The following is a 26,440-nucleotide window of genomic DNA, read 5'->3' as shown; positions in this document are numbered from 1 at the left end:
CGGGCTGTGTGTTGTTTGCTGCTGGCTCTTGGCGCATCGTTTAAAACCACCATCATTGGCAATGGGTCTTGAAATCAGGCCTCCAAAAGTTGAAATGGGGCCTCCATAAGTCTGCCCGGATGGCAGAGGGTGTTTGTTTCATGCGTGCGTGAGTGTATCTGTGTGTGTCCCCGTGTGTGGCTGTGTGTGTCTGTGCTCACGGCCAAGAGAGGCCCAGGGGAGGGGCCTCACCCACCTCTTCCTTCCCCTGGGCCTTCTGCGGCCACACTGGGTCACCTCGTCCCTTCTCACCTTTAGTCCCATTCTGGGACACCCTTGCTGCCGGGGGTGTTACTAGATTGCACACACACTTCACACGCTTGTTGGAGTTCCCGAGGAGACCCTTCACTGCTGACTTGATCGGGACACAGAGCTCAGACAGAAGAGCCGGATCGAAATCCCCATACTGTGCCTCAGGAGGTTGAAATTGAGAGACAGAGCCGCAGGGCTTGCCCCATGTAGGTCCCTGCAGCCCCCGACTCCCTCCTACAGCTGCCTTCCTGTGTACACAGTCAGCTGGGACTCCCAGCACACCTGGCCCCCTGGCCTGCCAGCGTGAGCTAGTCCGGAGCTAAGCCCAGCAGGCAGGCAGAGCCTTAGGAGAGCGGCTGGGTTCAGCGACCTCCTGGCCCAGCTGCCTGTTCTGCCAAGAGGCTCGGTCCCAACCACTCCCGGGATCCCCGGGCCATGCGTGGCCCTGCTCTGGACACACCCTGGGAGACTCCCCTCGATCGGTGCGGGGGGCAGCAGGGACCCCACCCCTCTCCCAAGAGAAGTTCCTCCCAATCCTCTCCAATTACTCCCGTGTTCCTTTTAGAACTGGTTTCTGGGGTGCCAAATGTGTAGGAATCAAAAACACCTAAAGGCGCCGTGCCTGCCAGAAGCCCGAGAGCCACTGACCCGGGTCCCTCCTGAGAGCTGTCCCGAGGAGATCCCTTTGCACCCCCGTCTTCGGGAAGGGGGGTGAGCGCGGCCTGCGAGCCCGGTCTGTGCAGGGCCCTTTCCGAGGTCTCTCCTTTACTCCGGCTCCTCTCTCCCCGCCAGGCTTCCCGGCAGCGGCTTACGGACCAGTGGCGGCGGCGGCCGTGGCAGCGGCAAGAGGATCAGGTAGGGAGGTGTGTGGGACAGGCGCTCCCAGGCATGCCCCAGTGTGCGGGGGAAGGTAAAGGCCCTGTTGGATCTGTGTGGCTGCGTCTGTCCACTACTGTCACCACAGCCCGGAGGGTGGGGACAGGGGGGCGCGGGCCAGGCCCTGCCACCCAGGGCAGCTCCCCGTGGGGGTCAGTCTCAGGACTGCACACCAAAGGTGGACCGTGATTCGCTCTTTGAAAAAAGACCAGTGAACTTCTTTTTGACTTTGGACGGCCCATTCCCCTGACAGCCGGCTTCAGGGCACCTGTTGGTCATTTCCCTCCTCAGCTTTCACTGCTGCTTCACAGGGGCTCCCTTCCAGGAGCCTCTGACCCCGCCAGAGAAGCTCTAGCTTGTGAGAGGGGAGCTCAGGGCCCACGGGCGTGCTCCTGGCCTCGGGGCCCCTGCCGCACCTGGCAGATGGCCTTGCTGATTGGGCTAAAGCCCGAGTCCCGGAAGCCTGGAAGTGGGGCTGACCTCAGTGGAATGAAGCGATTTCCTGAAGCCCCCTATCGCATCCTGGACTCTCCTTGTAGCAGAGACCAGAGAGCTCCTAGACCCTACCTGCCGAGGGCAATGGGATTATCTCTTGCATAAAATTGCCCCGGTCCTTTAGTCTCCAAGCCCAAACTTTGAGGAGGTCTTAGAGCCCCTCAAGTGAGGTGAGAACGTTTTCCCAGCAGCACGGTGGGGTCAGGCTGGAGCTGGGGTGTGTCAAGGATGCCCTGTCCCCCAGATGCCCCCCACCTTCCTAAGCACGTGGGGCTTCTGCTGTGTGCTGGGCCCCCGGCAAGGCCTCCTGGCCTCCACTCCCTAGCCACTGAGAGGCCCTTGCTCCTCCTGGACTCCGTAGCCATGGTTTGCGGCTCCCCCGCCACCCCCCAGCCCAACACCCCTTGGACAGGGCACTGGAGCACCCAGGGAAGCAATTAGTTTGACCGGGCTCTGAGGAGGGTGGGGGGAGGGAGGTGCTGGTGGGGTGCCAGGAAGTGGGGCGTTAAAAGCCCAGAGGGCAAATGCCAAAAACCCAAACCCTCAGTGATAAGAGACTGGCACATGGAGGCCCTTTAGGAACATCAGTACAAATCCGTTCCATGCAAACTGGCACTGCCTCGAGCTACAAAGGATCCACTCCCCGAAATCACCCATTGGAGATTTGTTTGGACGGGCCGGGAATTGTCTGGGGGCTGCTGAGGGTCAGTTAGCCAGAGAGCTGGGCGCCCGTCCTCAGCCTCTGCCTGCCCTAGCGGGCCTCCAGCAGCCCCACCTGCCCTCTGGCCCGTGTTCCTTGGTGCCCCCTGCCCTGGGGGCGGGGCGCGCCGCTGCCTCGCGTCTCCCTGTTCTGTTTGGTTTTTTAACTTGAGTGCTTTTTGGTATCATTACAAATGAGCCTCTGTCCTACCTGTGCCTAGTGGGTGGGGGTGGGGAGGGGAACCACAAAAAGAAACCTCGAGATTTTTGAGTGTTGTTGGTTGTTTTCTCCGTTCAGTTTCTTTCTTTATTATAACTTGGATTATGAAACTAAACTTTAACCCGAAATTAACCCTGCCTCTCTCCCCACCCCCATTCTCCTTGACGTCATGGCAAGTTTAAAGGGCAGCATGGGGTTCTTTGTGAGTCTGAGAGCGGTCTCCCCATGGTCTCTGCCCCCCCTGCCACCCCCACCCTCTCACGCCCCCCCCTCCCACCCCCGAGAGCCAGGCAGGAGTCCCATCCATCCTCCCCCTAACTCCTAACCCCAAATTCCAGAGCCATCTCCAACCACACTTTTTTTTCCAGGATCAGTGGTGTTTTATTTGTAGCCATTTCCATCGGGAGCCAAGTCTCCCAGGGGCCATTCGAGGTCAGCCATGCTCATCGCTGCACTGTTAGTGAATTCTATTCAGGAGTGTGCTCCCAGACCACCTGCCCCACACCAGCCTAGGTTAGTGCAAGGAGTAAATCCTCAACTCCGAGGTGCCTGCCCCCAAGGGTGCAGGCTCAGCCAGGAAGATACAGGGCACCCCACAGTGCTGCCTGGGGGTCAGGGGCCTGGGGTAAGCCCCAGGGCGACGACCAGCCGGTGCCTGCTAAAGTCAGACCACCACCTGGGCTGGAAGACACCTGCCCCCGTGTAGACAGGGTAGCCCAGCCCCTCACCTCCATCCCCCCTTTGGACCTGGAGCAGGGTTACAAGATGGGGGAAGGAGGATCTCTACCTCTCTTTCTTTCAGTGTGGTTTGGCCTGTAAGGACTGTCCCCTCCCTCCTCCTAGAAGATAATCTGGACTCCGAGCCTGGTGGGATGGCCAATTATTTACCTGTTGTAGTGGCCCTCGGTGGCATTTTGGCAGATACGGGAAAGGGGCTGCCCAGACTCTTCTGGGTTTGCGCATCAGCCTAGGCCAGCAGATGATCACGGACGGCTGACCGCCCTGTTCTACCTTCACCTGCTCCTGCAACCCTGCCCCACCCATGCCAGCTCCTTCCAGCGGGACAGGGATGCTCCTTCAGCCTCCCGAGCAAGCAGCCTCAGCTGTTGGAGGGCGTCACAAGTTCAGGCGCATTCTCTTATAGGAAGAAGCTGGTTCAGGGGGTCTGCGGAGTACCGACCTTGAGCTTGGTACTCTGCTGCCCCTGGCAGGTGGTTGGAAAAGGGTAGGAAACGAGGCCTCTGCTCCCCAGGGGCTGGCTGTCAGGCTTGGTCCAGGGATTAGGCATCCTATGGAAGGCCCTATTTTGCCTTTCATTTTGGTCTAGCTTCACAGCTTTGTTTTTTTTCTTTTTTCCCTTCCATGTTATGACGTACTGGGGGAGCTTCCCGAGGCGGAAGCACCTGCTGAGGGCCGTGGGGGTGGGAAACAGCTTCGATTTTGCTCAGGTTGGCAACTCGCATCTGTCAGGGCTATGGTGTCAGGGTAGGAGGTCCGGGGGGGCCGTGAGCTCTGCACCCACCTCAGCCAACTCCTCGGGGCCAGCCTGCCCGCCTTTGCCTTAATTCACCCTGGGTCTGAGGTGAGCAGGGCTCAGGTGACCCCCCCAGGGGAGGTCCCTGACGACTCCTAGATAACTTCACTAGCAGTGGGTCACTTTTCTTTTACCTTCACCTGGTAGTCTGAAACGTCATCTTTCCTTGTGCTCAGTCGAGAGTTTGTTTGTTTATTTTGATCGTATTCATTCAGTTCCAATGGCCTCATCATGTCCCACCCAAACCTGAATCCACTTTGGTAAACGACCCCACCCCACCCCCTACACACACACAGGTGAGGGCAGTGGTTTGGATTTTCAGGCTATTTTATTTCTGGGTGACATTACGGGTGGGTCTGTGTATCAGTCGAAGAGCTTCTGAGCCCCCTGCCCACCCCCAGCCCATCTCCGGCCCCAGCCAGGACCCCTTACTGTACTTTATACTTGCCAGCTTTATTCCAATCTAGTAACATGAGTTCCTGACGGTGGTGGTGAGTGCGAGAGTCATGTTTCTGTTGTCTTTTCTCTTGCTTGGTTGGGGCTGCGGTGAGAGAGTGTCTCTGAGGCATACTTTCCCGCCTCTCTTACACTAGGATCTGCACACCTCCTCTCAAACACTCTTCTGAGCACGCTCAGCGGGAAGGTTTGTCCACACCTATTAATCCTCTCTCAGTGTCCAGCTTCCTGTTAGTACCAGCTGGTTTGCATGTTTTTGCTTGTTCAGATGAAACAGTTCAAGAAACAAACTCATATCCAACTCTCAAGAAATGTCTTTTTTTGTACACTTTCGTTTTCGATTTTTTTTTTTATTAGTTACAACTCCAAAACACCTGTTGTCCAGTAAAACATTTCACACCTCCCCTGCCTGTTCTTAGAGTGTATGTATCTGTGGGACTGAACTAAATGCATGCACTGTAGTAGATGTCCTGGTAGCTGTAGCCGTAGTTGTAGAACATGCATTGTTGAGTTGATATTACAGGGTCCGCGACAGCCCGGCACGGCACGGCTGTCTGAAGGATAGCGTGGGGGACCAGGAAGAGAGGGGGCTCCATATTGTCAACGTTGCCAAGGGGCTCGGATCCATGTTCTCGCCATCAGCCACCACCACCTCCCCTCACGCTCCCCGCTCCCCCGGTCCAGCGCTGGGTCACCACCCTCGGCTCTCGCCTTCCTGAGATCTCTGTTGATAGTGACCAACTCTCGCGAGAGAGAGCAGAACCAGGATTGCAGGGAGTCTGAAAGTTCTTCCTTGTTCTTGTCTTCCTCGTATGGTTCTTGAACAGAGCAGGTCTTCTCTTATTTCTTAAGGCCTACCATCAAGGCTCCCCCGAGCCCTTTTCTCCGTTGAGTCCTTTGCCAGCTCACATCCGGCCCTTCAAGGAGACAGGTCCGTGTGGCAGTCCTGTCTGTGCAGTCTAGTCCCCAGGGTGGAGGGAAAGTGAGACGTTGCAGGGAAAGGGATTCAGATCTTAAGATGCTCGGTCTGCAGACAGGAAATGCACTGGGTCCTAGAGAAGGTTAGCGTTTCTTGTCACTGTGGGTGAAGATAAGGGAGAAGCCTTTACCTGAGGTCTCCAGGGGGCAGGGTGGGGGCAAGTAGGGTCAGAGTGGCAACATTCCTAGTATAGAGACTACTGGCACAGCTTCATGGGGAGGAGGAAGGGAGGGGACAGGTGGGAAGGGGACCCTGTGACATTTAAAGAGGAGACCACAGTTTCCCTCCCATCTTCCCAGAAGTCTTCACAGTCCTGCAGCCTCTGCGGAGGCTCAGGGACGTGTGCGGTCAATGTCTCTGGACACACCGTCTCCCCTACATTTGTGATGACGCACTGTAAGGGAGTGCCAGAGGTCTCTTAGAGCTTCGGGAGATGGCCCTAATCTTTACAAGTTGCTGGCACATGAAGTCACAGCTGCCACCTGGGACCTGCTCTTTAAGTCGGGCCAGTCGGTGGCTCTGAACTAATGCCACGGGAAGACGCCGGTGGAATCTGAACCTTCAGGGCAGAAGTTATCTGTTATGGGAGACTGAAGCCCAGGAAGTCACAGAGTTCATGAAGTTCCCGAAAGAGTGCGAGGTGACAGAGTAGAATGGCAGCTCAACGGAGAGGAGTGGCGCCGTGGAAGTCCGTGGCACCGTCAGCACGAACAAGGATTGCCTGCGAGCAGGCCAGTCAGTCACCGGACGGAACGAGGCCCGGGAAGGCAAATCTGGGAAGAGCCGTTCTGCAGGGGGTGGTGGGGCAGAAGACAGAGAGGACAAAAATCCCCCTTAGTGGCCTAAATCCTAAGTCTGGCTCTGCCAGGAAGACGGCTTCGCTAGCATGTGACCAGACATCCTAAGAGTTTCAGTTCCAGTAGGCAAAGTGAACAAAAGCAAAATTCAAGTCAAGACATAGAAGAACTAGTTGAACTTGAACCATAGAGAAAATGCTTTGGGGAGGAGGGTAGGTGCAGGTGCTCACGAAGCAGGCTTGCCTGTCCCACCCCTCCCGGGGTATTTTCCATTTCCCCGTGGCAGCCTTCGCCTTATTTGTGTTCGGGGCTGAGGGGCGTGAACGGTAGCGGCCCACACACACTCTTCCCGCCGCTGGAGGGAGCCGGGAATTGTTTGTGTCATTTGTGTCTTAAGCTTTAGGGTTCCCAGGTGTTGCTTTCAACAAGCACGCGTTGAAGGTTTGCTTCGCGGCTGGCAGGAAGGAATATAAAGGCAGATAACATTTCTTGCCTGCAGTGGTTTGAGAATCTAGATCCCTCCTGCTGAGAGTCCTTATTTCCCACGATGCATTACTTCTCATCAGCTTCATTTAAAAAAGGGAAAGTGGATCAATGTGCTGCCTCCGTTTCTGAAGTCGGCTTTCCTGCGCTTCCATCAGCAGGATCCAGTGTCCAGGAAAGGGGGCTGCAGGGCAATCATCTCTTCTTTCCCACCCAGCCTCCCTTGTGCTAGCGGCAAGCATCCTCTGGGGCCTCAAGATGGCCAAAGCTGGGGGTAGGGTCCTGGGGACGCTCTCTCGCTGGGATAGAGCCACATCTGCGTCCATGGAATAGAACCAGCACACCAGCCCAGAGGGAGAGCAAATCCGTGACCTGTTATGACCAGCTGCTGCAACCAGCCAGACTTACCCAAAAGACCCTGCCCGAACACATGCCTCCCAGTCCATGGCCCTGCGTTCTGGGCATGGGCACCTCGTTTCTCAGTTTGTCATTAAAATCTTCATTCCTGGGAGAGCCGGGTCTTTCACCAGAAAGAGTCCAGCATTGGATTTCAGTAACCCCAGTGAATTTATAATAATGTGCTGAGCTGCCCGCTGCTGACCTCAGCTTCATTCATTTTCCGAGGGCTTTGGGACCAACCCTGTTGAGGATAAAATACATCAGCTGTAATCAATAATTTTGTAATAGAAACACCATGCACTTGATAAATCAACTCTAGTGCAATTAGTGACTAGCCTTGAAGCCCAGACCTGAGTATAAGTTAATCCTGAAGTGAATGGAGTGGGGGAGTGTTAATGGTCTTTTAAATCAGTGGAATCATTTTCAGAGGGTGACACATCCGTGCCTGTCCCCTGAGCTGGTTGGCCCTCTCTCTCATGCTGGCTCGGGAGCCCAGGCCGTGCTGTGTGCAGGAGGGGTGGAATGTGTGACAGGGCCCCTGGAGGCTCCATAAGAGCATGTAAAGCATACTGGACATGGGCAGAGGGACCCCTTATTTGCCCCCTGGGATGGGTGGGGCCACTGTAGGGTGTGAGGAGCCCCAAAAGCTGCTGACCCCATATGTTGGTGAGAATCCTCAAAAGAACACGGGCGAGGGTGCATCGTGGTCCCTTACGTTTCTGCAGAGGTTCGACTGCCGTGACCAGAGCTAGCCCATGAGACAGGCAAGAAGGCAGAAGGTTTGGGCCTGGCTTTACATGTTTGTTTTTAAGAGAAAGCTGACGTGCAGATTGGCTGTGTGACTTACCCAGAGTCACACAGCTAGTCACCTGGAGAGCAAGGCTTTGGTCAAGGGTGAAGAACCCTGAACTTCACCTCCTTTAAGGAGCCCTGCAGAAAAACCATGTTTGTTTCTGAAGAACTCACCTGCTGCCCAGATGTCCCCGACATGCGGGACGTGCTGGGAGAGCCCAGCAGCCTTGGAACCGGCACTGTGTCCTCTGAGGACTCAGGCCCCAGGACCTCACAGTCTCACCTTCCAGGTATAGATTGCTGAACTGGGCCCAGGGCACATCTGCCACGGAGTCGAATTCAGCAGATATTTATTAAGTGTGTAACAGCAGTAATTATTATTACACGTGGCAGGCACTGTCCTCGGCCTTGAGTCGGGGGGCTTTGGGGTGTATCAGAAAACCCAACTCAGCCTGGTTAAATGTTATAGGGACTTTACCAGCTAACCTTCTGGAAGCTCCATGGAAGAGTGGGCTTCATGTGTAGACTGCTCTGGGGAGTCGGCACTTCTCTTAGCTCGGTCCTCCTTTTGGCTTCAATACTGTCTTTATGTTGGCTTTCCTGTGGTGCCAAATGGCTACAACAGTTTCCTGCTTCATACCAACCAGTCTAGAAGAAGAGGGGGTCAGATGGTCCCAAATTCTAGCAGACCCCAAAGCTTTGTGCCGTTTGACTAACGCCTGGCTGGTGAGAGCCAATCGCTGAGAGTGGGATCCATACCCCCACCCTCAAACTGAGGAGCCCAAGAAGGATGGATTTCCAAAGGACAGTCTGGGTGCGGATAAAGGTAAGGTAAGGTAAAGGGTAAGGGAGCGTGTGGCTGGGTAGTCAAGCATGAAGCCCACCACAGCCGTGGAATCTTCTAGATGAAGGCAGAGCACAGTCTCTGCCCTCGGGTATCTCCCAGCCTCGTGTGGAGGCTAACAGGTACTTATAATATGATGCCATAAGTCCGGCAACAGAAGGGGCACAGAGGAGGAAGTGATTGGCTTTGGGAGGTCAGGGAAGGTTACACAGGGGAGTGAGTGTCTTCCACTTTGAAAGGACAAACAGGAGCTCCCCAAGAGCCAGGGGAACAGCATGTGAAAAGCCACCAGAGCCCAGAACAGTAGAGTAAATCTGAAGCCCCACAAACGGTTCACTCTGGCTGGAGAATAAAATGCAGTGGGGTGGGGATGGGGCATGGGAAGCAGCCGCCGATAAAGCCGGAGGGCTGGCATAGCCAGAGCAGAGGGCCTTTGGTGACATGTTAAAGAGCCTGGATTCACACACCGGGGAGCCTCGGAGAGGCCCGAACCAAGGAAGTGACATCAGATCTGGATGTCAGACAAGCCTTGACAGCAGGCTAGATTAGATTTGAGACTAAAAAGCAGGAGGACAAGTGACAGATCATGGAGAGTAAACGCTCCATGAATGTTCATGTTATCACTGCCCAGTAAAAGAGAGGCTTCGGGTCTTTTGCTCTTACCCATTAGCTGATTAACTCTGGGCTCAGCATCACACTGGGGTCTGGGGTGGGATGCAGAATTTGAGGGCAGGTCCTTGCCTTCAACAAGCTCCCAGTCTTTGGGGGCGGACACAGCACACAGTTGTTACAAGAGCTGGTCTTCAGTGAGCCTGCGTTCCCGCCTGATCGGAGAGCACTCAGCAGGCAGGGAAGCTCAGATAGGAGGCAAGACTCAAAGTAGACACTGAAGGGTGTGGAGTGAGAGGTAAGAGGACATTCCAGGTGGGAGAACTTGGATAAAAGGTCATGATGAGCATGGGATGAGCAGCCAGTTCCCCGGGGACAGTGGCAGGCTGCCTGATGGGCAGTGGGGGTACAGGCTTGCTGAAGCAGAGGCAGGCTAGATTCTGGGAGACCTTGAAACCCAGATTGATACAGTCCTACTGGTGGGAGAGAGAGGTTCATATGCTTTATGGCGGTGGAACTTGGTAAGGACAGAACCAGCTAAGGAAGATCAGCCTGGCAGCGGTCCCACGTCCCACAGAACACAGCTCGACCCCTCCCTAATCCCCCTGGCTGGGGCTGGGTTTGTGATCTGGAGCCAGGTTAGGGGAGCAAGGCAGACACGGCGGGGAGAGGGGGGAGCATTTGGTCACAGTACTCCGCCTTAGTTTCCTGTGACTCTTCTTTGCTTCTGCCAACAAGTTATTATTCATTCCCTGCTCGGGACTGTTGGTTCCCACTCCTGTGCCCTCATGGCAGCCTCTGTCTGTCCTTATCTCTGCTCCCTCCATTACAATTGGCTCAGACTGCCAGGAAGCCACACCTGATTAACCCTAGCTGGGGTGCCCCTCCTCAACACATTACTGTGTCCTCAGCCTTCTTCCTGATTGGTGAGGTCTTCTGGATGAAAGCCGGGATTCTGACTCTATGGAACATGTTTTGCATGTATCCCAGAGTGGTGCCTGCCTTCTCCAACAATATAAACCATCAGTTTATATTTGCCTCCAGGAGACAAAGTCAGCCTCATTCTTAGTGTAGATGAGTAATTATTATGCAGTCGGAGAAAGCAGAAAATAAAGGGGCCCTTTGTTCCTGGATGCTTATTAATATTAATAAAAAGGTCTCCCCTTGCCAGCTTGGGATCCTGCAGCACAGGAGGTGGGCAAATAATGCTTTTGAACATCTATGATTGGCTGTTGGAATTAGATCTGTCAGGATGAGAGAGCCACGATGAAATCCACTCTGTGGCATGGATAGGAGGGTTCCAGCCAGCATCTCAACATTCACCCCCATCTGGAGGTCCCTTAAGGGAGGGATATGTTCCAGGTGATTGATAGACTGCTAGAGTCACTTCCCAGCCAAGTTTAATACGAGATGCTAATAGAACATGTTAATAATAACTCCTGCATGAGTGAGCCAAGCACGGGGCTAGGCCCACCTGCCCTACCCCCATTTAATTCTCATAATCCTATGAAGAGGGCACTATCATTCTCATTCCCATTTTGAACATTTTAAAACTGTGGCTTAGACAGCTTGTAGAGGTGGTGGAGACAGGTTTGGAACCTGGGTCTGTCTCATCACATCTGTGCTCTCAACCATGTCAGCAGATGCCCCGTCGCCCCAGCCCCTTGGATTCCTGAGTGGAGGTCTGCATTCTTAACACATACTCAACGGAAAACCGCCGCTGCCCATCAACTTAATTCTCCGTATCCTTGCGGGGAGAGAGAAGCCAAGCCCGTTTATAAGAGGCCTCAGGAAACATTATATGCACATATAATGCATATATGCCGCAGCTTCTGCTGTTGCAGACTTAAGGTCATGGTTCTGTCTGGCTTTGGCTGACATTTCTGATCTGGCTTCCAAGTCCCTGCATCCTTTTCAGACCACAGGCAGACAAAGGAGGCCCAGAGGAGGCGTGGTCGGGTGAGAGGGAGCCAGCTTGAAGGTAATTGTTATTATTTGAAAGGAGACTTTAGCTAAAACAAGCCTGAAGGAAGTTAGCCACTGCCCAAAAGAAACTAGGCGATGGAGCAAGGGAGGGCCTCTTTGAGCCAGACAGACCTTCTCCCGTTCTCTTTCTCCGGAGGGATGAGTCAACAGCCCTTCCTGTGAGCGGCGAGGGCTGAATCTGGAAGGTCGCTGGGAAGCCGACGATTGGCCGCCCAGTTGCTGGGGCTTTGCTTTGGGCCAATGCTGTGGAGGGGCGGGGCCGGAGGCGGGAGCAGCAGGATCCTCGGCCAATCGTCCTGCAGTGAGGCTGGGCTCCCGGTACTATGGCAACCGCGAGCAGGGGCTCATTTGTTTTGTAGATGAGTAATTACTACGCAATTAGAGAAAGCTAAAAATAAAGGGGCCCTTTGTTCCTGGTTACTTATTAATATTAATAAAACGGTCTGTCCAGGTCTGTGGTAAGCAATCAGTGCAAACCTGTGTGCCTGTGGTAGAGCACTGTGGGAGGCAAAGGCTGCCCAGCCCCACTCTCCGTTCTCTTTCTGGAAGTTATTTCTGACTGCAACCTGCAGCGGGTTGGCTTTCCGGGCCTTGGGGGAAAGAGAGGCTGTCTTACAGACACGCTCAGGATACCCCGGAGTCAGGGGTCAGTTAGGCACTGACCCAGGGAGAGGTCTGGCAATGTCAACCCACTCCCAGGGAAGAAGACTAGAAACACAGTAGCAAAACCAGGAGACGTGGACGGATGTTGGAGGATCTGGTTTTGCTGTGTATCCTTGGACACATTGTTTGACTTTTCTGGGTCTAGATTGTTTATCCCCAGGTGCATGAAATAGTCTTTAAACCTCCCACTGAGGCAGCCCTGAGATTTCAGTGTCTCCCAGATCACCTGACTTGAAGAGACACAAGTCAGGCTTGGATATAACTTGCTGGAGGGTTACATCGTGTCCAGGGACTGGCCCCACAGCAGTCTGTGCTCTGGCCTTGGGGACAGAAACAGTTCAGAGGCTTCCCTTTTATCCCTTCACCTTCCCAGGGTACGGGGTTGCCTTGTGGATCGATCAGATAAGGACGATAATTGTTTTTTAAGAGGTTCAGAGCATGGAATGGGATCTTGGTTCTGGTCTAGCTTCGATAGGCTAGGTGATTTTGGGGCAAAGGGTTTCAGACTAGAGGGTGATTAAGGACCTTTCAACTCTGTAGCTCTATATTGCTACAGTTTCCAAAGCTCTCGATCCCTTGTCATGGGGAGGTGACAGTGACAGTGTCTTAAGAGCTGAGAAGAGTGACTGGAGAGAAAGCCAGGGGCTTCCAGGTGATGAGAATGCATTTGAAAACAGCACTGCATTTTTTTTTTTTTTTGTCATGCGTGAAGGCCTGAAGTGAGAGGGACTGAAATATTTCCAGAATTGTGTATCACTGAAAAAATCTGTTGTCAGATTTCCATCCTTGGGCGTGGTTGGTTAAACTTTTAGGTCTTGGCTATCCGGATGGCATTTATTAATAAAGGTGAACCTGTTAACAGCTACGGTCGGTGAGCAAATCTAAGACTGGGGCACAGTGGCTCTTGAACTTTGCTGCATGTTAGAATCACCTGGAGAATTTTTGAAAGTCCTGGGGTCCAGGCCACACTGCAGACCCATTAAATCAGAAGCTACCACCGTCGACCCCAGGCCTCAGTGGCCGTTAAAGCTCCCTTGGTCAAGTCCAGTGTATAACCGTGGACTCAAGTACCAGCAGGTTCTTGCCAGATGTAGAGTCTCACACCATCTCTGTGACTTTATTATCAGCATCCATACCTCAGAAATGGATACAAAGAGCCACGCCAGGCAGCACCCTCCTCCCCCCCCACCTCCTCTAATGACCAGGAGAGCTGGTCTGGATCCTCAGCCTGCGTGCAGCCTTAGAGCCCGGGGCCGTCCTGCCTGGCACCGGTCCTCCCAACAGGGCCAGGAAGTCCATCCCTCCAGGGCAGGCTGAAGGGGTCTTCATCCGCAGCAACACATTCTAGGACAGGCCAGTCCTGGCTGAGATTAAGAGCGTGTCCATATAGAACCAAGGGCCCGGAGCAGCCATAAACACGGAAGCAGCCGCCCTCCTTGACTGTCTGATGAATGGGGGCCTTTTGGTAAGGTCGGAGTTTGTTTGTTATTAAAGACCTAATTAGAAACATGAGAGGGAGCTGAATGGCTCCGTGCTTGGCTAATTAGTGACATGTATGCACCCGCTTTGAACTTCAAGGACACAGAGCTATTAGCGCTTACATCAAAAATGGATTAAACTCCTGTGCCTTTATAATCATTAAAGACAGGCTGCTCAAGTGGAAAGCCTTTTGTATAGGTCCTCAAGGGGCTGCCCTTTGGGCATCCTCTCCACCCTACCCCCTGGTTGTGGAGCCCCGGGCAGTAAATACTGATGGTCCTGGGGCAGTCCAGCTCCCCACAGGACTGCCCTCAGCAGAGCTCCGTGGTCTTCCCGGGACTGAGACGACCAGCCCTCTGGTGACCCATTCCGCAGCAATACTGCCTGCCTGCTCTGTGCCCAGCCTGTTCTGCAGTGTGGCCCAGAGGAGGATGGTCTAGTCCTTGGGGAGAGAGGCAGTCCCCTACCTCACGCGGCAGGCACGGCCCAACCCCAGGCAGCCCCCAGTCTGATGGGGGAGACACTGCCACCAGGGAGCTTCCCATTTGGAAAGGGCAACAGAGCCCACACTCTTCAGGAGCTGGAGCTCCACCCTGGGAGGTCTGGAGCCTTGTCCCTACAGCCTGTCTGAAGCAGAGAAAGGTCCAAATAAACACAAGATGTCTTAGACTACAGGGAAGGGCAGCTGAGCAGCAGATTCTGTTTGAAGAGCTGCCGGGAGTTGCCTGGATGTCCAAGTTCGAGCTTGTTTAGTCCGGTCAGAGACGCTTCGGAGACACGTTCCCTCACTGCTCCAGCCCTCGGTTTTCTCATCTGTAGCCGAGGCTAACAGGACCGATCTTAGAAGTTGTTAGGAGCGTGAAAAACGATGGTGTTAAGCACCTACCAGTGTACCTGGCACACAGATGCTCAGTAAATATTAGCTCCCTTTCCAGCCTCACAGAAGCCACAGCTTCTAGAACTGTGTGCCTCGTGCCTCCAGACCCTACTGTGCCCACAATAGTATGAGGTTTTCCCCTGCTGCACCTTCCCCAACTGGGCCAGGGTGTTATCAAATTCTTACCAAGCTTTCATCATGACTAAGGATGCTACAAGTGTAGTTCTGGCCTTGGATTTCTGGGGCCTCGCGCAGAGGGCGAACACTGAGCCTGCGGTGAATGGAATCACTTACAAGAGACAAGCTAGGACCCGACGCCTCTGGCTGAGGGCAGGCAGGCTGGGAATTAGTGAGTGAGCACACAGGGCCCAGCAGCACCGAGGGTGGCTGGGGTCACGTGGGGAGAAGCCAGACCGGTTTCTCTTTTGACAAGATAGAGCTGGATGCAGTCCCCAGCTCAAAACAAAAGCAAGGGACATTCTCAGGATTAAACTAGGAGACACTTGGAGCAAGCCGACTGTTCGGGAGAGAGACAGAGATGTGACCGAGATGGAGGGGGAGTCCTTCCTGGCACCATACTCCGTGTCTTTGTTTCCTTTCAGTGCTCAGGTCAGGGATGGTTGGGTGGGAAGCAGGGGCCAGCCAAGTGGCCGTGGAGGCCGCGGCCTGTCTTCCCGGGGCCACGTGCACAGCAGCTGGCAGGCTCGGTGCCGTGTTTCATGGGTGCCGGTGATTTCTGGACCGTCTCCCCATCTTGCCTCTTGCAAGTTCTAACCCATGTGGGCCTGGAGTCTGAACCAGTTAATTTAAAGAAGAGGCAGCAGGATGTGAGTGTTAAAACCGCTTGCTTCAGCCAAACCATAAACGTCTGTCTCTCAGGTTGATTTCCCCTGTTTTCCGAGGTGCCTTAGAGGTTCAGGGCCAAGGCACTGTTGAATCAGCCATTTGCTGTGGAGAGAGATCACGAACCGCACCTTGCATTTGAGACCAGAGTCCTGATCTGGGACAGCTTGCTGAGGTCCCATCAGTGGGGAAGCCATTGCAGAGCAAGCCCCGGGCAAGCCCGAGACCCGTGGCGTGGCCTTTCCTTTCCTGACAGCCCTTTCCCCTTTCTTCCTTAGACACATGCAAACAGGGTCTATCCCTCAGAACCCTTAGGGTCTGGGAGAAACGGGAACCTGACAGTGACTCCATTTGCCCTCATGACAAAGCCTGGTTTCTTGGGCTACCAGGCTCGGGCCCACTCAAGGCTACTCCATGCCCCGAATTTACACCGTGAGCAGATGGCAATAAACCACTAACCCCTCTCCTCCCCTCCCCCACCTTCCCAACCAACCCTGGCCTGGTCCTTTGTGAGGAGGAGACACATCCATAGACCCAAATCAGGGCTGGTAATAAGAGCATCAAGATAGAGAGTGAATGAGCTATTCTCTGTTGAGATTGTATCTCAACATAAAGTACATAGTTTTAGCCACAAAGCTCTCAGATGGGTTCATTCTGGGTGTTTGGGTGATCTGATTAGTAGAATCAATCTCCAGGTTCACGACTAGCACATGATGTGAGGGCTTCAGAGCCAGCCAGGAGTGAAGTTATCTCTTCAAGAGGGGTGTGCTTTGACCTGAAGCCTAGACCATTCTACGTAATGTATCGGTCCCAAGTCCTCGGTTCTCCCGTCCGTCTGTTCCCTCCTCGAGCTATGCCAGCGTTAGCCGGCAGACCTCCGCATCCACCTGGTCTGAAGCAGGTTCGCTTTTGAGAGATCAAGCAGAAACAGCAATCTTCTAAGCCTGTGGCACTGCTGTAACCGACATTTGGAGTATTTGTGACACTGACTTTCCTGTCAGCCCCGGTGGATGAGCAGCCACTCTCCATGGGTCCTGTGTGGTATTTAAGATGATCCAGGCATCTCTGGATATGTCCAGACTTGTTGCCATCAGGCTGAGTTAGTACCTCCCGGTAATGTATTTGTTTGTATATTGAGCCAGGGAAAAGGAAACATCATCACGTTACTCTCTTAATCCTCCCTTAGTTTTAAAGTGTTTTTTCTCCTTCCCTTCTGAAATAGCTTGAATTTTAGCAGAGCATAAACACACACACACACACACACACACACACACACACACACACATATATATAGTATATTAAATTGATTGTCCCTGCATCTGGGTCCCTGAACTGATTTGATTCTAATTTACTGTGTCATACAGTTTTCCCAGGTTGGATGTAATTGCTGGTCCCCTCTATCTATCTCTCCCACCTCCAGGCTAAGCTCTAGAAGGCCAGTCTAAGCCAGGATCCCTGGGACATAGTGGCCCGGCAGACTGCTGGACTGTAATCCCCCCTTGCTCTGCTGGAGACATGCCGTAATAACTGACAGCTGAGTATTTCTCCTTCCGTTAGCAGGAACAGGATTATCTTTTCATGCGGACCTTCCCCGTTTGACCATCGGCATTAATTTATAGCAGGCACTACTTCTGCGGGGCGCAGAGACTTCGAAGTGGGGTCCTCAACTCTGTTCCCAGGAAGGCCTTGGCTGCCCAGCTGCCATTCTTCAGAGCCCACGAGCAAGGAGTGGCTGGCTGTTAAGAGGGACCCATGAAGGTCTCCACTGTTGACAGCCAGTTGGTACTATGGACCCGGCATCACCGAGCACCCAGTGTTGTAGGGGAAGAGAGGCAGGTGTCGCTTCTTCTGGAGAACATAGGGCCCCGTGAGAACCCTGAGGGCACCCCCACCTGTTCACATACCCTGCCTTAAGGAGTCCCTCGCTAATGTGGGAGACAGTCCCTGCTGCTATGGAGTTTTTAATGAAGGCAGATAGAAGCACGACACGGGCGAGGTGAAGGGAGAGGGGAGAGCTGGAGGGGCAACGACCTCGACCTCTTCTCCGGCATCCGCCTGGCAACGCAGCCCCTCCACTCATCCCTTTTTCAGTTTCTTTACATTCTTTAAAACAAGCAAAACCCCTAAAACTCCGTGTGATGAATGAACACAGCCCTGCCCTCAAAGAATATCACAGGGGCTTCTGTCCCCAGCCCTCCATTCTGTCAGGAGCTGGGGGTTGGGAACGAGAGCCGTGAAACTCCCTTCTCCTTGGCCCTGAAATGCATAGTGTCATGAGTTCTGTTTCGGCAGCATGCTGCCTTCTGAACTGGACTAGGCGAGGACGGGCCCACCATTGCATTCGTCTGGCCCTAAGCAGCACGTGCTCTGGAAATGTGCCAGGGGCCACCAGGGCCTCCCCCCTGAGATGAAACCTGGCAGCAGCAGATAATTTGCAAGGCAGATGATTGAAAATGTCTTGAGGGCTGGCCCTGCCCTTGGGCAAAATGTGAGACCCACTAAACCAGAACGTAGGTCTAACGTGGGGACTTGGGGGGGGGGGGCCTGGCTTATCCCGGATATGCGGCTGAGCTCATCCAGAAAAGATTTTGTCAACAGTTCCTTCCTCTGGATCAGTAATAATCCAATTTTCAGGCCTCGGAGCCAGACAGAGATGCCCTCCCAGGGGCTCCCCCCTCATAGTTCTGGGCTCTTGCTTTCTGCCTCCGGTCCAGTGGCATCGCTTAGAAATCATGCGGATGGCTGGACTTCCATACTTTTCCTAGACCTACAAGGAGGCTGCTCTGATTCTCACTCCTACGACTTCCCCACCCCCAGTGACTAATTGCACTCTCAACCCAACCCCTTCTGACCACAGTTGGTCAGAGCCACATGCAGACTGTGTGCCCGCTGGAAGGCAGGCATGTCCCTGGGCTTGCTTTAAAAGCCTGAGGTACCCATGAGCTTTGCATCCAGCCCCTACAGGTGAGGATCTAAGCCTGCAGGATGGACCTTTGCTAAGGTCTCTGGAATAAGAATCCCTGGGGTTTCCTGGGTCAGCCATCAAGGTGTTTTATTCCCTTGATAGGCAAGAAGTTCCTCCTTTTATCCAAGTCCAACTTTAAGCTTTAAGTCAAATGTGTTACCTCTTGCTGGCCTCAGTGAGATTCCACATCCTTGCTTTTCCTCCCACCCACCCCACCCCCACCCCGCCGACCCTTGTCTCAGAGTCCTTTCATCAGGTCCAATGTAGATGAACTGGACCCTGTTGTAAATCACTTCCTGATTTGTATGGCCAGTGAATTGTATTTTCCTATATCAGATTTTCCTAAATCTGCCTATGGTACCTGCCTTATTGGGCTCTGCATACACAACCATTTTAAAAATAGTTTGTTTTCAACTTGACCAATTGCAAACCATTTTCTTTCTCATCGCAGCCCACTGAGAGGCAGACTAAGGCAGACGGCATTCACACGGTACAGATGGGGACTCAGGCCCATGAGGTGTTTACCCCGAGGCATACAGCCCTAAGGTCAGGGCCAGGGTCACACTCAGGTCTTCTGACTCCAAGTCCAGTGCTCCTTTACACCACAGCTGCCTCCCTGAGCATACGGGCTGCCTGGACCCGGAAAGCCCAGAGGATGCTGGGACTGGGGGTGAAGGGTGAGGGGTGAGGAAGAACCTGTCTGGGATTAAACTGCTGCTGTGGATTCTGCCCAGAGCAGCTGATGGAGAAGTAGCCCTGCTCCCCACAGTGAGCCCCTAAACTGCCAGCCCGGTGCAGGGCTCGCCCCATGCCACTTAATACTTATAGCTCCTGCTGCAAAAATGCCTAGGTGTTTGCAAGACAGTGTCCTCTCCTGGGATAGGAGGCATAATGTCCCAATTCATGAAACTCAGCAGTGTCTATTCAGCAGCACATACTGAGACCCCTCCCTCCCGAAACACACGGACACACACGCCCCTGTAGCTGAGCAGTAGATGGGGTACCCTTGCCCATTGAGAGCGATGTCCCATCCCCTCTTCCTGACCCAGCCTGGCTTGTGGGACTGTTTCTGGCCTCTCAAAATGAAGCTCAGCATCTGAGCAAAGGCACCCTCCACCAAGATACTTCATTGAGCGTTGCCTGAAGGCTGATTGCCATAGGATGCACCCTCGGGTCAGGGACTCAGCGTCTTGCTTTCTCCGCCTGCCTCTCCTCTCAGGTCACAGCTCAGAGGGAGAGACGTCCTCACATGACTCCCCTTCCTATGTAGCCAGCCAGTGATCAGTATGAATGTCCCAAAAGAAGAACCCTATTTTGTCCCTAATGCCTTCCCAGGTGCAGCTGCTGGCAGGTCTGAGTGCAAAGTGGCACTCCCCACTCCCTCCTGAGCAGGCAGTGCCGTTTGCTTGCTAGGAGCCTGCCCAGAGATGCACGGGTGTCCGGATGGCTTGTTTGAGGACTTTAACCTGCTCTCTGGAGCCTGGCTCTTCTGCCTACAGAGAGATAAGGAGGGATTGTTGGCGGCACACCACAGAGGTGTGGCTCCTCCACCCCTCCCCACCGCCCCCCCCCCCAGCCCAGAAGCCTAGAGAACGGGAACCGGCCCAGAACTGGGTGCTTACCGCCTGCCAGCTGCGCCCTCTGGCGGGGACCCACAGACCGATCTCTCACCCCTGGCTGGGAGGAGAGCCGCAAGGTGACTTTGAGCAGGGATGGGGCGCTATGAGGATATGGGAGTTGAAGTTTAGAGCTGCATTCTAATAGGGGGCCTTCTTCACAGTGTCATTCGCTGGCAGGTGACTGAGCGGGGAGGGGTGTTGTTGGCTAAGAGGAGCTGCGTGTTGTGAAATCCCTTCAGGCCGGCTGGTGAGCTATTGTCTCCCTGGGCACACAGGACTGGGAGAGGTAGCGGGATGGGCGAATACCACTAGCCCTCTCGTCTTCTAAGCGCACGGAGGAGGCTGTTTCTGGACAGCATCCTTCCATGGGCATGCTACTTCCTGTCTCCGAGGCTGCTTCTGCTGGTTGGATTAGTCTCTGGGTGGCTCTCCCTGATGGAGAGGTATGAGACCAAAACCCCCCTTCTCCTCAGCCCCTAGGTAGGTGGTCCTGCCCACAGTCTTCCTACATCTGCCTCTGGCCAGAGAAGTAAGAAAGCCAAAAAATCTTCCCATCTTTCACTGCGGGCCCCCTCCCCTAGCCTCTCTTTACTCCGAGACAGAATTAGCTTGTTATTTTACATAGCAAGGGTCAGCTGCCTGGGTAAACCAGGAGTCCACTGTCTGAGCTCTCCATTTTCCTTAGCCCAGAGGAAAAAAAAAAAGTGTTAGACCAAGATAATACCGCCTTTAAAAATCTGGGCTTGGGGCGCCTGGGTGGCGCAGTCGGTTAAGCGTCCGACTTCAGCCAGGTCACGATCTTGCGGTCCGTGAGTTCGAGCCCCGCGTCGGGCTCTGTGCTGACTGCTCAGAGCCTGGAGCCTGTTTCCGATTCTGTGTCTCCCTCTCTCTCTGCCCCTCCCCCGTTCATGCTCTGTCTCTCTCTGTCCCAAAAATAAATAAACGTTGAAAAAAAAAATTTAAAAAAAAAAAAAAATCTGGGCTTGATATTTGCTTCCATGGGTGAGAAAGGCCAAATGTTATCTGCAAGTTTATACTTATGTATTCAAAATTCCTGTCCCCTTTGTCTGTGGGTGCGTTCTCAAATCAGCCATTCACTTACTCTAAGCCTCCGTGATTTTTTTCTCTTCAACCTGTTTTCTCCATTGGCCGGTTTACCCATTTCTCTGCTCCAGCTTCCAAGGGGCCTCAGGGCACCTGGAGGTATCAGTTTCCCTTTTCTCCGCTCAGTCAGGAGCCAGACGCGGCTGGTTGCATCTCCTTTGTATCTTCGTGCCCCATCTCGGTCTCCAGCCAGACTGGCTTGGGCGTGTGGTCAGTCTCTTCCCATCTCTGGGGCAAGGCCGAGGCCCAGGTGGGGCTGCAGAGGTTGAAGGCAGCTGGTCATGGGGCAGAGAGGGAAATGCCAGGGGAAGCAAGGGGAGAAGATCGTAGTGAGAAGCAGCCCCTTGGAGCCAAAGTCGTGGAAATGTGTCCAGTCCAGATCGGCTGGTTCTTCCACCTGGGTGAGCTGTAGCCCAGAACTGGCTGGCCCCAGACTCACCTTCAGTTTTCAAAATCAATGAGAACTTATTCTTGGCGATTTGAAAAAAAAGGTTTTTCCCCCCGTTTTGGAAAGAAAAAGTTTCAGCTACTAAGGGGAAATGAAAAAATGAGACAAAATTAACCTGGTTGACAGGCCCTCACTGAAGGAATAATGGAATTGGGGGAGGGGGGCGGGGCTGAAGATCGGGGCCCAGTAGTGTCTCCTCCCGCTGCCCCTCCTCACCACCACGGTCAGGATCTATGGCTGTGAAGTCTCTCCGTAGCACAGGTGCATTCCTAGCTCTTGGTCTCAGTCTGAGTTTATATAAGGATAACGAACAAAGCAGGCATTTCGGTCCGATGTGCTCTAGCTGTGAATTGGTTCAGTCAGTATGCTCTGCATTCATACTTCTTTGTCTTTTTTTTTTTTAAACAAAAGGAAAAAAAAGTTTAAACCCCCCCTTTCCTTCTACTGCAGGAGGTGAGTGTGTGGGTGTCCTGTAGAACCATTGGCATTCACCCAGCTTCGGCCCCAGCCTCCAGATTTCGCCACCCCCACCCCACCCCCTCCCTCCATCCCCTGCTCTCCACCCCCGAAGGGGACCCCTGCCACCATCATTACGGTTATGTCAAGATGCCCAAATTTTCCATGACATACCCCATCCTCCGACCACGTTCAGTATTGACGACTTTCATACCGGGCTATGAATGGGGGGTGGGGGGGAGGAGGTAGCCAGTGGGGAGGGGGGAAGTGGTTGGGGGGGCTGGAGAATGGAGATCTTCTTTTGTCTTTAAAAAAAAAAATACAAATTTGTCATTTAATGGATCCAAAAACAAACAAATAAGAAAAAGTAAAACAAACAAACAAAAATTTTAAATCCCTTCCCCAACGATTTTTTTTTCCTGGACACAAATTGCTTTGTTTCCTGTCACGTTTTAATATCAATATTAACACAATGTGTAGTCTAAAACTAGTTCCTTTGTAGTTTGCATGGGATGTGAATGCTGTCTCAACGTGCCCAGATCTAGACAAGACTGCATGAGCACCAATTCAGATGTGAAAAAAAAAAAAAATCTCTCTCTCTTTTCCTCTCTCTCTTCCATATATATCTCTATTTCTATTGTGATAATTTGGTGGGCAGTGAAGCACCTCGGGTTGGTTGCCGTAGTGTGTTGAATGATTGTTTTTTTATTCTCTCTATTTTTGGAGCTCCGAGCTTCTTAGTAGTAGCCTGGGCTGAGTATTCTTGAGTCCCTGCTAATGTTTTCGCATGGCCTTGGTTGAGTGTTAGAAGTTGGGCCTCAGCTGTTTTTCTCGAGTGTTTGGCTTGTAATGACCGGTGCATGCCTGGCTTCTGGCCTCATACCCAGCTCTATTCTCTGCACACCAGTCCTGAATAGCTACAGTGCTCAACCGAATTTTGGCGCGCCCGCTTCCCCGGCAGGCTCCAACCCCGCGCGGCCCGGAGGCTTCCCGGGGGCCAACAGCCCAGGACCTGTCGCCGATCTGTACGGCCCTGCCAGCCAGGACTCCGGAGTGGGGAATTACATAAGCGCGGCCAGCCCACAGCCGGGCTCGGGCTTCGGCCACGGCATAGCTGTAAGTACCCGCCTCCCCTGCCCTCCTGCCTCCTCCTTCCCACCCGTCTCCCATGGGAGAGTGTACCAGAAGAGCCCAGGGTTGGGGGCTGAGGAGAGGGCAGCGGGTCCCCGTCCACACTGCGCCAGCCACCTAGGGCTGAAGCTCCTCCGTTTAGCTTTTTCCTGAGCAGCCGGCATGCGGCCATGCGATGATGGCGCGGAAGGAGCACACGGGCAAGGTCAGGTTCAGATCCCCACTCCGTCACCTCCAGTCCATATATAAACTTCACATCCCTGGCTACAAAATGACAATAAGTACGCCTCCCTCAAAAGATTGTGTGAGAATTCATGGAAATAGGATGTGTCACCTGCTAGCACATAACAGGTCCTCGGTATCAGCCCCCTGCTTGATCCCTGCCTTCTGGAGACTGCCATGAAGGCCGTGGGACTTCAGAGCTTGGGGACCACCCGCCCCCCCACCTCAAGACAGCAGCCTTGGTGGGCAGAGTCCCCCGGGCCTGAGGTCCAGAGGCAGCGCTTGGCCCTGGGACACAGTGTGGGGTTCAGGCTCCCTCCCAGGTGGTCTCCTTGGCTAATGTTTCTTACAGTTTCCAGGTTCCAAGTAAGTTCCCAATTGCGTTCCTTAGCTGCAGCCCCGCAAAGGCCAAATGCATTTGATATTTGTAATGCTCTGTGGTTCTATAATCTAACTAATCCAGGCAATGGAAATTTGCTTAACAGATTTGCATGCTGTTTTCAGATTTGTATTGTTCTTCCCCCTCCTGGTGTGTGTGAGCATGAATGTGCCTGAGCCCACTCGCTCGCTGTCCCTTCCATTGGGGAAACAGAAATTCGGCCACCCTCCGTCCTAGCCAACTTCAGCATTTTGGAGGCATTTTGGTTTGGGGCTAAGATGGGAGTGTCTGCTGTGCCAGGTCCTGTCCCTGTCAGGAGAACCCAGCCTCAGGGCCGAGCTGGAGAGAACACAGCAAGTGCAGACAGTCTGGGGCACCAGGTCACCACCGTTCCCTGCATCCCACCACGGCACTGGAAACCACACACACCTACACACACAGGCACACGCCCGGGTGCACACACACACTCTTAGCACATGCATACACACACACTTCGTCTCACAAGCTGTCTTACACATGCACACACACTCTTACACATACACACTCCCTCTCCCTCTCTCTCCCATGCACACACACACACACTCTCCCCCCTCTCTCTTTCTCTCTCACACACATACTCCCCCTCTGTCTCTCTCTCTTTCTCTCTCTCTCATACATTCTCTCTCTTTCTCGCTGTCTTTTACACATACTCTCTCTCTCACACACACACACACACACTCACCCTCTCTCTCTTCCTGTCTCTCATAGAAACTCTCTCTTCCTCTCTCTCTCTTACACATACCCTCACACATACTCTGTCACATTCTCTCTCTCACACACACACATGCCCTTTCTCTCTCTTCCTCTCATACATACTGTCTCACATACACACACACACACACACACACACACACACACACTTGCTCTCTCTCACATTCTCTCTCTCTCTGTCTCTCTGTCTCTCTCACATACATACACACACACACACACACACACACACACACGCCCTTTGCCACCACCCCTGGCCCATGCAGTTTGGGTCCTTGTCCCTTTCTTCCCAAGCCAGTATCACATAAGCCAGCGGCCCCAAGGGTCAGCCCCCCCGGATGAGCCAAGGCACCAACTCGAGAGTATGATTATTCGGGGTAGAGCCACATCAATTCGGGAGACCGCCTGTCACCATGTGTAGAGCACAACTCATTTCCGTTTTCAGCGCACAGAAACACAGACCCTATTTGTTCTGGAAAACCTGGGTCTTTTGACCTGTGTCCTGTTGATGCTTCTCGGAAATAACCACGTGTGGCATCACGTTGTGTCTGCGCAGGGCTTGCTCTCTCCCCAGCTGGAGCTGTTGGGACCGCGGGGCAGAGACACTGTTATCTTTGCCCTCCGGGGTTCAGGGCAGCAGCGCCCGTCATTTCGGGCACAGACTTCCCTTCCCCATCACCCATGCAGCCCCCGTGAATCTGGCTCTCGATTTCCCCCCTGGGGTGAGCACACAGGCTGGGGGTGGGGAGTGGGGGCCGGAGGGCTTGGAGCGGGGAAGGATGGCCTCCAGGCCCCTGGTGGCGCGGTGTCTCAGAATTACATATTCATGCTGGCAACCACAGTCTAGTCCTAGAGATAATTTCCTTTCCCCGAATATGACAATCTGTTCCCGTGTATAGCGTGCTGATGACCTTAACAATTGTGCAATTTTAGGGACCTTTGATTGCAACGGCCTTTACAAATGGATACCATTGAGCAGGTGCTTCTGTTGCCATCCCACTCTGAGGTATTACCTTCCCTGCCATGTGTCTCCGCCCCGCCGGGCGTGGCGTACGTGTACGCGCACGGGCGTGCAAGTACGCGCGCGCCTGGTCTCATCGCGCCCGCACCTCTGTCTCCTCTTCCCGACCCCTTTTCAGGGGGGTGGGGGCAAAAACTCCAGTCTTTTACTCTCTCATCCCTTTCTCCAGCTTTAATCGTGGCCCCCACCTTTTTTTTTTTAACTTTTTTTTTTTTTTCTTCTTGATTTGGTTCTTTCGGTTCCTTTTCTTTATCTTCCCCACCCCTCATCTTTCTCCGTCTTGAAATACGATCAAGAGTGTAGGAAACTGGAAGGTGATCTGGGGCTGTGCCTGTCCCAAGGAGACAGAGGCAGGAGAACCCTGGGCTTCGGCCAGGCCCCCCGGGGGGGCCAGGGGGCCAGGGTCCCACCCCTCCAGGGTCCTGCGAGATGGCCTTTTAGGTCCCTGGGCCCTTTCGGTCTCCCGGAGCTCGCTGGCTTCAGCCAATGGGGTTCCTGCAGTCAAAACAGCCAGACTCCATCTTTTAGTGAAAAGAAAACATTTTTGCCAGTAACTACTGAGTAATTATCCAGATTACCGCACGAAAAGCAAATTAAATTAACGACATCACCTGCGTAACGTGGATTGGATCCCTGCCAGTTTCCTAACCTTTTAAACTGAGCTCAAGTTAATTAAACATTTTTTAAATCACTTTGATGGGGATATGGAAGGGGCGGAGTGGAGGAGAAGGGGAGGTTGGGGCAGTCAGTGAGGGAGCCTCTTGCCACAGTCTCACTGGAAAAGGAGTATCTGTTGCTCTTGGGAAGGACAAGGAGAAGGAAGAGGGGTTCTCTTATGAGCGCTAAATGGGTACTGTGTTAGCATGTTAGCTGGGGGGCTTGAAGCATGGGTCTGTCTCTTTGAAAGAGGGAGGGGGACAGCTGAGGCCGGGGATGGGTCCCAGCTGGGGTAAGAGTGCCTCTTAAGTTGGGACATAAGAGAAACAAGGCTGGAGATGGGTTTGCAGTTAGTAGGACCCCTCTCTC

General features: G+C 53.5%; 1 protein-coding gene across 4 annotated transcripts in view; it reads left to right on the top strand.

The window, feature by feature from the left end:
• Positions 1–26,440, top strand: part of MSI2 (musashi RNA binding protein 2) — a 389,744-nt gene that overhangs the window by 359,840 nt on the left and 3,464 nt on the right. Inside the window, exons 11-13 of one of the 4 annotated variants that reach the window (XM_030296484.1) lie at positions 1,084–1,146; positions 22,876–23,030; positions 25,327–25,399. In XM_030296484.1, the coding sequence (XP_030152344.1) occupies positions 1,084–1,146; positions 22,876–23,030; positions 25,327–25,368 (260 nt within the window). In that variant the 3' untranslated portion in view covers positions 25,369–25,399. Of the gene's footprint in view, positions 1–1,083; positions 1,147–22,821; positions 23,031–25,326; positions 25,400–26,440 lie in introns of all 4 variants that reach the window. The other 3 variants (XM_030296481.1, XM_030296482.1, XM_030296485.1) reach the window with 3 other exon arrangements.

The sequence above is a fragment of the Lynx canadensis genome, chromosome E1, assembly GCF_007474595.2.
Source record: "Lynx canadensis isolate LIC74 chromosome E1, mLynCan4.pri.v2, whole genome shotgun sequence".
Lineage (NCBI taxonomy): Eukaryota > Metazoa > Chordata > Mammalia > Carnivora > Felidae > Lynx > Lynx canadensis.
The sequence above is the reverse complement of the archived record's forward strand: the minus strand, read 5'-3'. Positions and strand labels throughout refer to the sequence as shown.